At 49.2% G+C, this 17,387-nt stretch overlaps 5 protein-coding genes across 5 annotated transcripts; 4 read left to right on the forward strand and 1 right to left on the reverse strand.

Annotated features, from left to right (window-relative positions):
• Positions 1–836: 836 nt before the first annotated feature.
• Positions 837–1,457, reverse strand: BKA55DRAFT_595131 (uncharacterized protein; the record flags this gene model as incomplete). Its single annotated transcript, XM_046195755.1, has 2 exons — positions 837–1,218; positions 1,270–1,457. 2 exons carry the CDS (start codon positions 1,455–1,457, stop codon positions 837–839), a joined length of 570 nt encoding a protein of 189 aa, XP_046048087.1.
• Positions 1,458–1,808: 351 nt separating this feature from the next.
• BKA55DRAFT_572085 (uncharacterized protein) lies at positions 1,809–4,556 on the forward strand. Its single transcript, XM_046193116.1, has 4 exons — positions 1,809–1,951; positions 2,008–2,083; positions 2,145–3,310; positions 3,357–4,556. Exons 1-4 carry the CDS (start codon positions 1,894–1,896, stop codon positions 4,448–4,450), a joined length of 2,394 nt encoding a protein of 797 aa, XP_046048088.1. The 5' UTR covers positions 1,809–1,893; the 3' UTR covers positions 4,451–4,556.
• A 528-nt stretch (positions 4,557–5,084) lies between these two features.
• On the forward strand, positions 5,085–5,264 carry BKA55DRAFT_514866 (uncharacterized protein; the record flags this gene model as incomplete). Its single annotated transcript, XM_046187992.1, has 1 exon — positions 5,085–5,264. One exon carries the CDS (start codon positions 5,085–5,087, stop codon positions 5,262–5,264), a length of 180 nt encoding a protein of 59 aa, XP_046048089.1.
• Positions 5,265–11,111: 5,847 nt separating this feature from the next.
• On the forward strand, positions 11,112–11,384 carry BKA55DRAFT_572092 (uncharacterized protein; the record flags this gene model as incomplete). The annotated part of the gene is made up of 1 exon (XM_046193117.1): positions 11,112–11,384. A coding segment is annotated over exon 1 (220 nt), but the record flags the coding sequence as incomplete, so codon positions are not given.
• Positions 11,385–15,799: 4,415 nt separating this feature from the next.
• On the forward strand, positions 15,800–16,171 carry BKA55DRAFT_646457 (uncharacterized protein; the record flags this gene model as incomplete). The annotated part of the gene is made up of 2 exons (XM_046197211.1): positions 15,800–16,001; positions 16,027–16,171. The coding sequence occupies exons 1-2, from the start codon at positions 15,829–15,831 to the stop codon at positions 16,169–16,171; spliced, it is 318 nt and encodes a 105-aa protein (XP_046048091.1). The 5' UTR covers positions 15,800–15,828.
• Positions 16,172–17,387: the final 1,216 nt, after the last annotated feature.

Consider the following 17,387-nt stretch of genomic DNA (forward strand, 5'->3'; position numbering starts at 1 on the left):
ACAAAGACCAAGAATCACGAAAAAGAGCGGTGAGGAAGCTGGGCATTAAACTAACAACATTTCAATAGCATGACCTGCATATGTCGCGAACCCCGCATAGCCCAATCAAGTCAAAATGATTACCTCCCACCATTTCTATAGTCATTAGAGGTAGTTTCGACGAGAAATCCATTTAGTTTGACCGAGTTTCGTGTAAGTGAAGTTGATGAACTTTGGTGATGCTTTTTTTTCTTTGCGTGGCGAAAGGGTGGGGCTGGCGAAAGGGTGGCCGTGGATGGTAATACTCTTTAGGGTTAAAGGATATAAACCTCTCCAAGCGATAAACTCTAGCAACATCAGCTGGGCAGACTGCAAAGAGAATACAGGAATAGGATGCAACTGCGATCTAATGCGGATTTACCTCGCCCATGCATCCTAGCGGTGCGTGTAAGGGTTGGTAGAGGAGCCTGTTACGAGCTCTGATTCTCTGATGTGTATTATTGGATGTGTGTATGTTCTTGGTTTAGTTGCTTCCCTGCTCCAAGTCCCATATACATCTTTATACTGGGGTCCGACTGGAGTATTACTGCTATAACGATCGCACGCCCCATTATGTAAAATACACAACGTGACAAGGACATCAAGGCACGCGCGATCCGTTTAACAACTATAATAAACACAGCTAACAGGTTATTAATTATCTCGCAGCGCGATAAAGCACGACCCAACAGGAGTTTGTCGCCATCTCAGGGTTGGTGTAAAGCGTTTTGTAGTATACTGTTCTGATATTCATCTCAGAGTTGACTCGTTAAATACAGGCCACAGCCAGGTCGTTCAAATAATCTATCCACAGATCCCTATACGTATGCAGCAACGCCAAGACTAAATGCCATGCTGAAAACCAAAATCATTCTCAGACTGAATTGGTACCTGGCTCCATCATTCGATTCTGTCGGGTTTATATCCGGGAGCGAAGCAGTTGGTGTTCCGTAAAAGGTCAATGTTTCGGGCTCATGATATCCGGTCTTGCGAGGCATGTCGAACGTGAGTGTCGAGGATGAAGTAGTCTTTGGCTCCGGCTCAGGCACCTCGATAGTCTTGTTTCGCTGCTTTTGTTCAAAGATAACGCTTGACGGAATTGGCGCAATAGTGAAGCCCTCGTTGCTGCATATTTCGGTAAAGTTCTGGGAATCGGCTACTACCTCCGTGAGGCCCAAGGCATACATGCAATAGCGACACCTGGAGGAAGGAATGTGAGCACTTCTCCTTGGATCGGCAACAGCAACTTACGCTCTGCCCGTCGGAACCCATCCGGATGTGCAAATGCATTCGTAGTAATCAGCGCCATTCTCGTCGTCACAGTCGCGATCTATGTCGTTGAATGCACCGCAAATAGAGTCTTTCCCAGAGCAGTACTCGTAGGGAGTCAGGCTCGAGGTTGTGGATGCCCGGGCGTACAAAGCCAGCGCTGCGCTCATGTTTGGATGCTTTTTTGCCCAGATGTTCTCATCGAAGTGAAGAGAAGACTTTGATCTCTCACGACTTCACAAGGCTCGCACGATGTCTCATTAAAGTAGCATCATGCGGACGGAGATCCTCGGGGTCTTGCCCGTTTTAGAAGCCCTTGTTCCGCTTCTACCCTAGGCCCGGGCAATAATTGCGCCGTCTGACTTGTTTTGACGACTTTCCGCCTTTGTCTGCCTGACCTACAGAGTTATTACGGTAATAGGAAGGTCTGCCGACACTAACACATCAAGCTAGCAGTAAGTTTAACAATCCAAGTGGGCCACAGACCTTGGCAGCGATGATCAGGAACCACTGCTATTTGTCTCTGGTAGGCCGAGGCAGAGAGACAGAAAAGCTGGTGAATTCCTCTTCGTCGATTTCATCGGTTCTCAACAATCATCTTTCAGGATGGTAGACCTCACAATTGGGCAAGTTGCGGCCATTATTGCCTTCGGCATCGTCATTGGTAAGTAATCCTCCGGCTTATTCTCATGGAACCGGGCTAAAGAGGCTTCTATCTAGCTCGCGCTTGGTGTCCCACAATTGGAACCTTTATTCTTGCCGGACAGCTTCGCGATCGCGAAACGGCAGCTACATGGTAAATTACGGACAGGCTTTCTCGCTCCTTGGTATCTCGTGCTGACGTTGTCTCAACCAAGGACCGTTGCAGCAAAACATCTTCAAAGCTCTTACTGGCCACTTGTGCTTCGGTCTGATGCAATCAGAGACCACGGAGTTCGCAAGCCCGTCGTGTTAATCTCACTACTACTGCCACTTCTCAGCTTCCTGATTGCCATAGTCGGAGTAGTAACACCTCTCGGTCTCTATGAGTCCAACGAATTAAGGTCCAAAGCTGTCAAAGCTGACTTTGAATACATGCGGGACTCAAGCACCTTCTATACTAGCATGACAACGCGCGATGATAAACCATTCACCCGAGTATGCAGTCTCGACGGATGCTATGTTCCATGCCCATACACCTCAGATGTTACTGTCATTGAAACAGATGGTTTGTCAAGCAATTGTAGCTTGCTCGGGACCATAGATCCAGCCGTGCCTGATATTCTGCGCGAGATCTACACCAGCGGCACTCGGTACGAGAGAACCACGATCTCCAACTACTTCGACATCGAGTGGCGTCAGACAACAACGCAGTACGACCGCCAGCTGAACAACGGTACGCCAATCGCTTCCGGAATTTACCGGCGTCTTGAGACCATTTCGCTTCTGGATGATGCGCGCGCCGTTGAAGGGTTAGTTGTTGATGCAAGGGAGGGCAGAATTGGCTTCCGGAATCACACTTTTCCATCTGGCTACCCTCTCGGGGTTACGTGGACAGAAGATCTCTTATTCTGGGAACCCGATGTCGAGTGTGTCGACACAAACACGACATTTGACTTTGAGATAACAACGGGCTCTCAAACGGATGCTGGTGTCTCGGTGTCTAAACTTCGCCTTACCGACAGGGGCGGCTTTGTCAACATCAATACGACTGCTCCGCTGGATGATCAGCGCAACGGGATCAACCAGCCCGACCTGAACACGAGAGCGTACCAGGCTGCGTGGGCTACTAATGCTTTCTCCATGATGTTCATGAACATCTCAAATGCCGGAGATCAAGACAAGAATGTTGAGCCTTTCGAATACATCAATTCGAAAATTGGAAAAGAATTCAAGATGCTGACGCTGGATAATGACGCCACGTATCTAACACTTGGTCTCACGAACGACTTTGGCGGCCATCTTGCAACGAGTGCAACTAGCAACGCCGATAATCTATACGGAAATCCATGGAATATTACTAAAGATCACTTTACTGGAATTAGTAAGAATTATGTATCCGCTTAGCAGGCATCGCTAACAACTTCCAGGAGATCTATGCCAGGGAACTCAACCTGATGCGTCGGCCAAACTGAACCACACCTTCGTCATATGTAACCTCATTAGAGGCACCCCGCAAAGAGTTGACGGTGGTCCGGAGAACGTTTTTGACGACAAAAGTAAATGGTCGTCTTCGTTGTATGCCTGTGCTTCAGCTGTGAAGGCCACCGTCAAAAGCGTCACGTTCTTCCACAACGGCACAGACGCGAGGTCTGACAACCTTGTGGTCAAGGAGATCAAAGAAAAGGAGTATGCTTCGGAGGACGACATGCCACTATGGGGCGTCGAGGATTCTCCGCTTGAACTCGAAGTGTTCCAACCCATTTGGGGCATCGTTGATCCTGCATACGACAAGTTCCAAAACATCTCAACAGTCCGTGCCAAATCGCTTTATCTTCTCGGATCAGGCTCTTCAAGCCAAGTACGATGGGAGCTTGACCCCGGATTTGTGCATAGAAATCTGCCGGCTTCGATTGCCCCCACCGGTGCGTTTATAACCATCTTCTCTTCGGTAGCCAATAGCCTGTCTCCCAACGACGTTGTTGGCAAGACAAGTATGAGTCTGTGGCTGAAGTGGCGGGATTTGTCGAGGTCTGCAGACTCCGCCTCGACTATTCTAAAACTGCTCTGGACTGACTTTGTCGCGTCGGCCGTTGTTGGAACAAAAGGCGTGCTGGGGGCAAGGAATGCACAGCCGGAACACGCAGGGGACGTGTCTGTCGTTCCACTGGTGCACAAAATCCGGTACCGATGGCGATATGGCATACCCGCATTCCTACTCCTCGCGTGTATGTCACTCATCGCAGTTGTGGCGGCTTTGTCGCTCTTGACTGGACGGTCAAACATTGAGAAGATGCGTTACCGGGTGAATCAGACGTCGCTTGGTCGTGTACTAACGACCCTGTTTGAGCCGCAGTCAAGCAATTTTGCGATGTCTACTGCGGATTGGAGCAAGAACAAAGCCGAAAAGCATGTGGACTTGGGCAAAAACAGACCGATGGCCGGTCTGGAACCACAGCCGCAAATCATAGCAGAGGACCCCTCCCCAGAGAAAACTAAAGCTTCAGAGATATATAAGGGGTAGAAAGGTAATATATGATTAGACCTACTGTACCAATTACCACTGGTAATGGCTCCCAATACCATTTTTTCTGGCCCGTGCACCATTCTTTTCATCTCAGGTTCTGGGTCTGAATACAAAATTTACTCGGCCTGTGCGCCTTCCCTCGCTTACCGGTACATGGCATGGTTTAGTGTACTAATCCCCTGTCGCTGCAAACTTGTAGGAAGCGGCTTGATCGGCTCAATTTTAAAATGGAAGAGAACATACTGCATGACGACCACATGTACAAGGAGATGGGCCAAATTCAACTCGGCCCGGATGCGTGCTGTTTCTCTGGAAAAGACAGAAGCTAAATATGGCCTTGGTTTAGATCACCTCGCTCACATTCGTAGTATTGCTCCAGTGCCATTTAACCCGTTCTGAAAGCATGGCTCTGCCGTGTAGTGGGCGTTAGGGCTACTGAAGGGATGGATAACAGAGTTTATTCCTTCTCCTGAGGAAAGAGAAAACAGCCTTGGTCTATGGTCGTTTTCGGTTTTGATGGAAACCCTGTCAAAATCCCCAAAACGGCTTGCTTGACCGGCTGCAGCCATAAAAGCCCCTCAGCACAGACTGACAACGCAGGACTTGATGGCGGGCAGCTGACCACGCAGCGATGGAAGCACAGGGCCATCGGGCGTTCAGTGGCACTTGTGACAGACTGAAAAGTGCAGGCGAGCAACTCAAAAGCGGCTCGGCGAGTCACTCGGTGGTGCGAGAGTACAATTGCGGCATGGCAGTGAGGCGAACCGAATGGGCAATCATTGGCTGTCGTATGTTTCCTCAAGGCGGCTAATAGGCGGACGGGTACCCGTCCTTCTAAAATTGGACGGGTCCCGTCCCAGTTGCCATATGTGGTATGATTTTTTCCGCTATCGGACCGTCAGTCAGAGACCCAAACAACTCAACCAACTCAACGGACGACCTATATTGAGTGAATTGGCTTAGTAATCGCCGACCTCTCGTTGAGTTGATCAACTGAACGCCTTCGTTGAATGGATTGACGTTGAGTTGGTGTGAGGGAGCGATCATGTGACTTTCATACTTTATGAATATTCTCACTTTATGAATATTGTGTAAATAGCTTAAGTCAGAGTTCTCATTAGGAATCTCTTTCTCTCCTCGTAAACAGTCATTTTACCCAAGTCGCACTCGACCTCGTTCGTGCTCTTGTCCCGTCCCAGTTGGCCTAATTGACGAGATATTCGCAACATGCCCCACCAACTATTCCCACCCTTTCTCCTCTTCTGCCAGCTCTCTCGCTCGGCCGAGAAATGACGCCATTGACTCTCTTGCGCCCGCCTCGCTTCTGGCGCTGCTCTCGACCTTGATTTGCGTGGGAACGAACAGAGGATCCAGGTCGTCGATTATCTTGGCTTGTATCCACGAACGCAGCACTAGACACATCCCGATTATGTCGACTTCAAGGCGGCTGCGCAGGGGAGTCACCAATCGACCTGCGGCAGAAAAGAGCCTCTCGCACTCGGCTGACATCGGCTGGATCGTGAGGAAATCAAGAGCCATTCGAGAGAGGCGGGGATATTGAGCTCGGTTATCCTGCCAATATGCGATGGGGTCCCGAATATCGGTGTCTGTTGGAACCCAGCTTTGTTGCCACGCCTCGTACTCGTCCCTCGGGGACTCAGAAGTCGCAGAAGACCTCATCCTCGCTGGCGTGGTCGTAGGCGTCGATAACCGGCTTGATGGCTCGTATCGTGACTGTTCGCAGTATTCCTCGAAGGCATTTTGGTACTTCCTTCGCCGTTTAGCAACGGGCTCATTTCCTGGGCTCAATACCACCTCGAGGTTGCGATATTCGGTCTCCCATACCTCCTGAACCATCTCTTTCGCAGTTGCGATCCAATCCGGATGTTTTCCCCAGTGTTCTTCGAACCAACCCCATCGATACGCAGGGTGGAGAGCCAACGCCACGTAATATATTGGTGTCTCGTCGAGAATTGTGTAGTAATTGTTGAGCTTCTGCCACCCTAGGTTGATGTTGATCCTGAAGTGTTCGGGATCAGGATAATCCGCCGCGAATGCTTTGTACTCCTCCAGTTTTGCCATTAGGAATTCGAAGCCTTGGATGACATCCCAGATATTTCCGTACGAGCCGACCCACCCTCTCTTCCGTTTGCGTTGAATACCGTCTCCCTCAAGGGTTTTGACGGTGACCTCGTAGAATCCAAGAATCGTGGCGAGGTGTTCGAGGACGTCCCAATCCTTGTTTGAAAGCTGATTTTCGGATAGGCAAATTCGCGGTTGAACAGCCGACCTCCTCATCAGGCCCGTCCTTTTCGACCTATTGTCCTGCTCCCAAGCCTGTTTGTGTTTAAGAATCATCACATCGAGGTAAGGACGGAGTTTGATCGCGCGGCGGATCATGTAGAGCTGGGACAGCCATCTGGTATCGTTATCGACGACGATGTTCAGAGGCTTCCTCGCTCGAACTCTCGGATCGATAGATTGGTCCATATCAGCCTGCTGAACACCTCGAAGAAGGTAACTCAGCACATCAGATCTGTCGATGTCAACAACGAGGTTGTGGAGCTTCCCGACTGGCCCTCTCCTCCTCCAAAGATCGTGTTCAGTTTCAGATAACGCTGCTGCGCCGGAAAGCTGATTCTCAAATGCCTCTGGATTGGAGCCAAAAAGCAATGCTTTGGCAGAGAGGTTGAGTATGTGGCCAAAGCATCGACCTCTGCGCTTGCGTCCATCGAAGCCCAACTCTCCTCCGATCACAGCCATTGCTGAATCGTTGTTTTCGGCGTTATCAAGCGTGAAATACCCGATCTTATTCTTTATACCATATGAATCGATAATCTCGAGGACTTCTGCTGCAATATTTGTGCCAGAATGGCGGGTAGAGACCTCGGGTACTCCAAGGACGATTTTGCGGGGCTTGTTTTTCTCGTCTTGGAAGAAGCACATAATTCCATATAACGCGTGCCGATTTCCGGACCTCCAGCCATCAAAAGAGACGTGAATTAGGCCGGGAGAGCTCTGGAGGACCTCCATAACCTTCGTCTTGTGCTGTTCGTATGATGCCACGATTTTCCTGCGAATAGAGGTTGCGGAAAGATTGGCGTCACAGAGCTTCACGCAAGGGTTCAGATATGCGAAAATCTTCCTGAGCTTGTCGTGTTCTGCCGTTTCGAACGAGAGGTTGGCCTCCACGATCCATTCCATTAGAAGTCGTTGGAAATGCTTCTTGTCGAAGTTCTTGATGAAGCCATTCGCAATTGCTTGTTCTCTAGGCTTATTGGTATCAAGCTTCATCAACTCGGCGATGGATGACTGTCCCTTGGCCTTCCGGCCCTCTGCTCTTAGCTGCGAGGCTGATTTCGTCTTCCCTTCAGGCGCACAAATCCTGTGATCGTCATAGAGGTGGTTTAGGGTATTTTGGATGCCCGTTGATGTGAAGGTCTTTGGCTTAAGAGTGTTCTTGCGGATGCAAATTTTGCAAACCCACTTCCTGTCGTTGCCTTTCTGGATATCGTACCCATACTCCCAGGCCCAGGAATTAGTATCTCTAACCCTTTGAGACCACGTGAACCCGGGGAAATGGCGCCAAAGAGATTCTTCATATTGTCGCTCTTTGGTAGTGGAATCTGGCGAGGTGGACTTAGAACGTCGCGCTGGCGAGAATGGCGTGAAAGCTGTAGAAGGCGCTGGAGACGACCTAAAATTTCCATCATCGTCAACAGCAGTGATGGCGTCAGAATCTGACAAAATACTCATCCTGAACTAGTTACACAATGCAATCGGTGTAGCTGTTGAAATCGATGTGGAAGTTGGAAGCAGAATTGAGGGCAGAACAGAGGCTAAAAGGAGGTGGCGGCCAGGGAAATTAGGTGATCTGCCATACGTAAAATTTTAGGACAAAAGTCTGACAACACCAGCCCCACTTCCAATCACCCTTATTACAACACCAACTGCATAAACAGCAATTGCAATACGAATATTCATTTAATTTAATCGTAAAGTATATCAATCAATAGCCCTGAATCAGGGCTTCAATATTTTGTATACCATCCCCGTGCCCGAATGACTGCACGAAGTCGATTTTGCACCGAAGTCGTCAGCTTCAAAATCAGGTGGGGAGGCAAGGCTGCCCACGCCTCTTGGCACCATCTGATCAACTTGGCTCTATCGGCCTTGTTATTCTTCAATCTTATGAATTCAGGGTGTATCCGACGAAGCTTGGCTTTCAAAGCTTTCCAGATGTGTTCAATAGGGTTTAAATCAGGCGAATGAGACGGCCAATTAATGGGAATAATCCCATGTAACAGCAGCCAATCCATTGACTGTTTTGCGATATGAATCCGGGCGTTATCTTGCTGAAATTGCTCAAATTCATCGATAAAAGGAAGAAGACCTTCCGTCAGGGCTTTATAATAAGACCAGCTTGAATATCCCTTCTTATTTGCTGTAATATCTCTCGTCATAGGAATAAGATAAGACTGCTTGTCTCTAGCGATAGCTCCCCAGAACATAATGGAAATAGTCGGTTTAATATGCTGCTGGACATTAACTAGGTCCGTACGGTATTTCTCATCAGGCCGGCGAAAGACCCAGCCGTCAGGATTATTCGGCGCATTCGAGACCGTGACTTCGTCTGTAAAGCAGATCTTTGAGAAAGTTAGCGTTGAAAGGGGTGGATTTTAACGGCATTTTACTAGCAAATATTCGTCGATACGATGAATCCAAAAACGCGCATGTTGTAGCCGTGCTTTTGCATCGTATTTTGACAGTTTAATCCTCTTCTTTGACCTCCATTTGCGCCGCCAATATCGCTCTAACCGACGACGTAGTGTCCGGGCTGATACTTCAACACCAAGCTCCAATAAAGCTTCATTCCAAGTAATTGAGCGGTTCCGTTTAATAAATGAGTTAATCCTTATAATCTCCAGCGCGCTGAGTTTCCTAGGACGCCCTTTTCGTGGTCTAGAGACGTTGTTGTGGTGTTCTTTCCACCGTTTGACTGTCCGGGAGACTGTCCCGGGATCAGTGGAGTAGGAGGCTGCAACTTGTCTCATTGATTTGCCGGCATATACCTCCGCCACCATAGCTGCTCTTTGCTCAGGAGTAAATTCATGATTTCTTTGGCGATTTCCGCTTATTTCGGTACCAAAATCGCGTTGTTCAGAAGCCATTAAGTATATAATTCTTATTATTAAAGTAATTGATGTTGTTTAGTGATGCCGACCGAAGCGGGGTAGACGGGCTTGGTGTTGTCAGACTTTTGGCACGTGATTTTACAAGCCACACATAGCCTTAGTTACGGGTCGCTGTTAGGATTTATACCAATCCGCAGTTACAGTCACTAACGGTGGCTAGTAGACCCACTTTATATCAACGAAATCAACGAGATCCATCAATTTCAAGGTAATATTGAGTTGGGCAGCTTACTAATAAAGTCCTCCATTGAGTTGGTTGAGTTGGCCGTTGATCAACGAGTTGATCAACGAGTTGATTACGTTGAGTTGTTTGGGTCTCTGCCGTCAGTATCATCACCCTTACACTTGCAAGATCCAGTTCCAGATTCAACAACGCGGCTGAGGTACGATGATCCACGAGCAATCCACCAGAGATACGTCACGTCAAGAGATGATTGGTATAAGGCCCAGCCACCGGGAACCTCACTAGGTAACCGCCAGTATGGAAAAGCAATGGGCCTGCCTTTAGCATATCCAAAAGCAATCTACAGCTGGTGTCTTGATTATAAGCAGATGGGGAGGTGCTGCGCAACCTCAATGAGCCTAAGAGAATAGACTAAATAATAGAAGGTGGCTTATTCAAACTGGGACAAAGCAGAGCCTGATTGCATCGAAGCATAAGTAGCTCGAGAGACCGAGAACGGGCGACTGTTCACAAGCAGAAGAGGCATCGGTGAGCTTTGGGAAATAGCCTAGCAGGATATCGATAAACAAGAAGCCTTGTACTCTGCCGTGGAAGAGGAAGAAAGCTGTATTGTGATACAGCTCTAGCTCTAGTAGAATTTGGAGTAAGTTTGGAACTCAGATATGTCGTGGCTATTTCACCTCAAGCTAGTGGTTTGTTGAAATAGCTGGTTAATGGGACCTCAAGCAAAACCACTTGAAATAATACGGCAGAGGCAATCCGATAGCGGAGAGAGCTAGACCGAATATGGCAATTAGGACGGGACCCGTCCCATTTTAGAAGGACGGGTACCCGTCCGCCTATTGACCGCCTTTCCTCAATCGTGAGGTGACACGCTTTACCCTGCAAACTATATTAGTATCAAGTTGTTGTTAGGCAGATCGGCCACTCCCAGCGCTCATCATATGTCAAATCAATCAAATCAATCAAATCGTCGAATTCTTCCTTTCAATCAAATCAAATCACACATTTCTAAAGTTGAAATAATTGACATATTACATATGCGTCATATGATCGTCTAATCTCGAGGGAAAATTCAGATCTTCCCGAGCCACTACCCTACACTAGATAGTCGCAGATGGAAGTCCACTCTTAAATAGCGGGGGGATCAGCGGCAAAGCTAAGTATCTGCTATCGTGATCTAACGCATGACCCCACCGCGCGTATGCAATGTGGAACGCGTTTTCCAACCATGTCGCGCCATCAAAATAATCCCTTCTACACGAGGTTTTTATTCCATTTCACCAGTAGGATGTCGAACTCGCCACTCTCCCCGTCGCCAGCTGGCTTTCCGCCAACAATATTGACACCTTGCCCTACACCTCCTTCTTCCGTCTTCTCACGATTGTCTCAGCCTAAAACGGTCGCCAAGCAGTTGGAAGAAGCAGCCGTTGGAGCTTTACCTCCCAACCCGACCATTGAGAACCTGCCCAAGATTACCTGGAAGAACCGTTGCTTCGTCCAGGAGGATTGTTAGCTCGAAAAGGTGCAAAGGGCAGGAAGAGCTGGATTAGCACGGGACCTTCCTAGTCGAGCTGAACTATCAGGATCTACCGATAGGTCACGTCTGGTGCTGCAATCGATGTGACATGAAAGGCGCAGCGGAGTTCTTTTCGGTGCAAGCCACGTCTTCCGCATCGGACCATCTTCGAAAGTCTGTGCTTATCCCGTTCAATCTCATTGACACGATATCCCGCAGCTGACAGACCTGCGTAGAGCTCACCGGATCACCCCAGCTAGCCAGTCTGGCGAGTCAAGCCCTGGTGATGAAGGTGTCATTGATATTTATTCTGGTGCAACACCGAAAAGGCGCCGGCTTGAACAGAGCGCCATACCAAGGGCGAAAATAAAAGCCATCCAAGAACTAAGCGTCGGCTTCGTCATTGATAGCGATGTGCCATTCACCGTCTTCGAGCACAGCTTCCTTCGGAAGATCTTCAACCATTTCGACAGTGATTTAGAACTCCAGATGGCCTGGAGTGGTAGTCCTGTCACTAGAGAGATACATCGACTCTTTGAAGCGAAGCGGGATACCATCAAAGCAGAGCTCCGCAACGCCTTGACAGCGGTGCACATTAGCTTCGATCTCTAGACGTCACCGAATCGCTTTGCAATCATGACTGTATTTGCGCACTTTATCGATCAACTGGGTCATCAGCAATCCCGTCTGCTGGCTCTGCGTCGTCAATTTGGTGCTTATAGCGGCGAGAACCTCGCCGGTTCTCTGATCGACATCGTCCACGAATGGGAGGTTGAGGGGCGCATTGGCTGTGCCATCTCTGATAACATGACGGCAAATGATACTTGCCTGTACTATATGTACCAGCGGCTCGATCCATCGATGAGACCTGTTGATATCAAAGCCCGCCGGATGCGATGCTATGGGCACACGCTCAATCTCGTCGCCCGTGCCTTTCTCTTTGGCAAAGACGCCGAGTCATTCGAGCTGGAGTCTGACATCAACGGCATGCGCGGTCTTGTTGAGCAGGACCCGGATCATTGGCGCACGAAGGGACCTATTGGGAAGCTCCGCAACATTGTCAAGTTTATCCGTTCATCGCCGCAGCGGAGTGAACAGTTCAAGCGAGTTGCCCGGGAGCAGGATCACGAGGAATACTGGCTCTGCGAGGAATCCACGGCCGAGCTCGAGGTTGTCATGAGCAACGAAACGCGGTGGAGCTCCACTTACATGATGATTGAGAGGGCTTTGCGAAAGCAGACAGATATCAGAGCATTTATCTTTGCAACTCAAGAAGAGGAAGACGGGGCAAGACGGATCCCGGCGGAGGACATATTGTCCAGCGAAGACTGGCGGGTTCTTGGCGAAGTCAACGAGATTCTCAAACCCATATACCTTCAGACGATGCGGACGCAAGGCTGGGGTAAAGGTGACAGCCATGGACGCCTGTGGGAGGTGCTGAGAGGAATGGAATATCTGTTGGAGCATTTTGAGGATCTATAGTGAGGTTACGGAGGAGACGATGGGAGAAACTCAAGTAAATGCTGCGGAGCGGATTGCAACGGCGTCAGCAAATTTCCGAGAGTCCAACGGTCGGCCAAGCCGCGTTCGCCGTCTCCCTGCCCGCTTTGAGGAGGATGAGGTTTACGCGCTACCACAGCAGAGTCAACCTCCGAGATTCGTAGGATCTTCCTTACCGTTGCATTCTCGGGCTGATTATTCTACGGCGGAGAAACGATCAGCGTCCGAGGCGTCGCAAAAGAGCACATTACCAGCGGACCATCGAGCCTACATCCGGGCATCAATCAACAACGGGTGGAAGAAGCTGAATGAGTATTATGACAAGCTCGGAGAATCTCCCTTGTTTGCGGCAGCAATCATTCTTCACCCGAGGTTCGGGATCAGCTGGTTAGAGGCGACTTGGGTGTCTGAGGAGCAACTCGCTTGGGTTCGTGATGCCAAGGCTGGAATCAAGGATTGCTTCACCCGTTGGTACGACGCGAACCAGGGACTGTGCGAGAAACAACGAAGTACGACGCAGCGCCAAGGACGATGGGTCAAGAGGATGATCAGTACACTCAGTGGATCAATAGCAAAACAAAGAAAGCGTTTGCGACGGGTGGCAGTGTCGGCGAGCTCGAAAAGTATCTCCGTCTCGAGCCACAGGATACACAGGATGCTATTGAATGGTGGAGAGACCACAGGGCCTCGTTTCCTTCACTGAGCAGCTTTGCCCTGGATGTCTTTGCTATTCCAGCGATGGCGAGCGATTGTGAGAGACAATTCAGCCTAGCGAAGCTGACATTGACTTCTCAGAGGCTCTCGATGGGCGCAGATACATTGGAACATGTTCAATGCCTCAAGAACTGGGTCAGGCAGGGTGGAGTAAGGTTAGGTAGTTGGGTGGGTAGCTGAGTGTTGGTGTACACGAGGGGGATGACTTCGGGTAGGGGTCTCCACTCACGGAATTGAAAAGGGTATCAATCAAATCAATCAAATCAACTTTGAGCTCGAGGGCTGTCAATCAAATCAACTTCGGGGCCAAAGTTGATTTGATTGACATATGATGAGCGCTGGATAAGCGAGTGTCACAGACAAGCGAATGTCGCACCGAGTCGCACCCTCATGATTCCCTACCCTGCAAAATGAACCAAAACATCATCAATCGACTCAAATTTACTATGGTGTAATTCTTAAGACACTGCTACTTCTATCTGGCAACTTCTTGCGTTATGTCCTGCCCTGCCGCAGACACCACATCGTCGTTGTTCTGTCCTTGCCTTCCGCTTGCGACGCCCATTTCCGCGACTTTCTTCTTGTAGCTGCACATCAACATCATTTTGGCCCTGCATATCTTGACCCTGACGGAGCGTTAGTCTTCCTCCTTGCCTCAAACGTTTCTTCTTGACATTTTGACGCCGGCTAAGTGTCTCATTCTCCTCTCGAAGGATCTGCACTTCCGACTTCAACAGGGCGATCTGATGCATAATTCCCCGTGCTCCTTTAGCAAATTGATCTACAGCATCCAAAATAGATGTTGGAAAGCTTCCTTGATATATAGAGATTCGATTCTTAATAAAGTCTGATTGTGAAGTCGCCTCAATCGGATTGTTTGGCATCTTCGATTCGCAAGGTACCGGCAACTCGTCGACCCCTACAATTGGTGTCGGCGTCTGTAGCTTCACATCAAGCTTAGAAATCACGCTTTCCGGGTTCAAAGGCGCAAGACCTGCCCCTCGGAAGCCTCCCCGGATGTTTTTCTCTGTCATAGATTCTTGGAATGCTGCGTAAAATGCGGGAAAGAAGTCCTCCTTGCTGATATGGCTTGTACCCGCCCTCATCTTCTTCTCGATTTGTCGACCGAATGCTTGCTTGAGCGGACTAAAACATCCAACATCGAGAGGCTGAAGTATATGGGATGAGTGAGCAGGCATACAGAGAGTTATGATCTTGTTTTCCTTGCAGTAAACCTCAAAGTCTGCCGAGTGGTGACTTTCATGACGATCTAGGATGAGGAGGCGATAATCACCCGTAATTCGCGACTTGGAGTGCTTGTCGAAATGTTTTATCCATTCTATGCCAATTTCGTTTGTTGTCCAACCGTTATCGGTCGTGGCGATGACCCAATCTTGCGGAAGCGGGCTATCTTGATACCAGTTCGAGAGGTGATTTTTGCCCGCAACAACAACGAACGGTGGCACGCACCAACCCTCTGAACTGACGCCCTGGATCACCGTAACCCATTCCCGGTTTCCATGCTGGGCCAATTTTGCGTTGGAATTTTTTTCTGCACTTGTAACAACCATACCTGTTAAGATAACGCCCATTATAAAGCCAGTCTCATCAAAGTTGTAGATGTCTGACGCGTCAATGCCATATTTGGCAATTGTATTCTCCACGAGCGCGAGCCAGCCCCGAATAACCTCTGGATCTTCGCATTTGGCTCATTTATAGTCATATCTCCGAAAACGACGCGTCTTTAGCTCTGGTTGCCGCTTGATAAAGTTAGAAGCCCAGCGCTTGCCGACGGGAGGCGCGTCGCGGTCAGCGAGCAGTTTATTAGCCATATCTTCCACATCATGAAGACGGGGAGGAAATGATCGCGAATCCAAGTCAAGAACATATTGCACAATGTCTCTCTCTTCTGGATCCGTGAGCTTCCTGAATTGGCCGCAATATCGCGTCTAGATGGCATGCCACGTTCGCGTCATTGAAGCTTCCTGGGATCCACGGAGTAGATCATGGCGGCTGCTCGGGCGCTAAGATTTGCGTCGTTTTTTAAAGCCCCGAGGGCTGACATTATTTGACTTTCATCATTTTTCTGGGTCATCTTAAGTTGTAAAGAGAAACGAGGTTGATTACCCGTGGTCACGTTGGCGTTGTGGAGTGCGACATTCGCTTATAATGCACGTTATATAATCTGTCTAAATGAACACCCTATTAGATTATTGCATGTAGAATTTGATCTTCTCATACAATCGGCCTAGCCCTCTTCACCATGATAGTCGTTAATCCTACAGTCACGTCCGACCAGGCTGGTGATCACTCGCCTCCAGCCACGGACTTGCCATTTGCAGCCATCATCCTCGCCATCTTCACCCTAGCACTAGCACTAGCATTTCATGTGCTGTTTGTCCTCCAACCTCATAATCTCTGTAGTAATATACTGAGGTGCATCAACCTCTTGGCTCTTAAGACCCGGCAGTAGGTCTGAGTTGATCAGCGGCGATATTTTTGAGCCGGCGATACTAGACCAAACTGCCCTTGTACGAGCTTACAGGCAGGGGAAGGCCGAAACGAATCATGTGGCGGACATCGTATCCGGTTTTAATGCCTGGTAAGCACACAAGTCTATTACCACGTCAATCCGATTTTCTGACTACTTCTCAGTACAATCTGTTTGGGGCCAACGCTGGAGGATGACATAATCCGTCATTTACAATGCGGCCACGTCTTTCACTCAACTTGCTTCGGTGAATGGTTCTTCGGGCGCCACGACACCTGTCCTGTATGTAAATGACGGATCATGCCAACCACTTAAACTATTAAGGACTGGCTAAGCCATAAACGTTTCGGCAATATGAGTTAGAACACTCCCACCTACTCCGTGACGGGGCTAGCTACGTCAGATAACGAAAGAGCGCCGGCCTCAGAGCTATTAATGCCACCTTGAGGAGCCTCAAATGCAATGTGACCGTCTTTCTTTTTTCTTCGCCTTCGAAAAGTTCTTTTTGGCTGTGAAGCGGGTGTTGGATTGTTATCTTAGGGCGCCTCGTCTAGCTCAGCCCAGCATCCTCCTCTGCTGTCCACTTGCCACCAGATGATCTTGTTTCTGGAAGCGAAGCCGTATGAGATCTTCGGCGCTGAGAACGCCGTCTGCCGGCGGCACATTGCTGCCCTGGATAAGGGGTCCATTCAAACTGCAACTGGAACGTTGTTATGCTACCTTCAGTAATGCGCTTCAACGAAGTGCCCTGCAAAGGCCATTCTTCGAACTGAGCGAGGAGTGCGTGTGCTTCGGGAGGTACCGACGTCGTCTGTGATGGTGTGGGGTGCTCCATCGCGCATGATGATCTTTGACGGTCTTCCGGTAATTGTGTAGTACGTCTTGTCGAGCGCCTTTGGTGAGGGCGCTGGGCGCTGACTGGTGTACTGCGATGAGGGACCTGGATACTCTTCGACGATTGCGGCGAGGCGTGCCATCTTCGGAATCGTCCCCAGAATCACATCCCTGAACCTATTGACGAAGAAGGGCAATAATCCTCGTCATGACCACGTTCCGGAATGTCAAGGCCATGTTCACTGCCAGAGTTTTCAAGCCCTCAACTTCAGGATCAAGGTTCAGGATTAAAGTTAAGTTAAACTTTGATATCCTAAAACCCAGATTGTAGGACTGTCATCCAGGACTCTAGGACTCAAGTCCTAGAAGGAATCAGTCGAAGATGTAAGGCCTCAAAGGTCCTTCGACTGCAAGGAGCTAATAACAACTGTCTGTTGTCAATTGCACTCAGCATCCCTGCGTGATCCAACAACACTGATTGGAAAGCCATAATAAGA

The sequence above is a fragment of the Fusarium redolens genome (genome assembly GCF_020744475.1).
Source record: "Fusarium redolens strain MPI-CAGE-AT-0023 chromosome Unknown BKA55scaffold_10, whole genome shotgun sequence".
NCBI classification, from domain to species: Eukaryota; Fungi; Ascomycota; class Sordariomycetes; order Hypocreales; family Nectriaceae; genus Fusarium; species Fusarium redolens.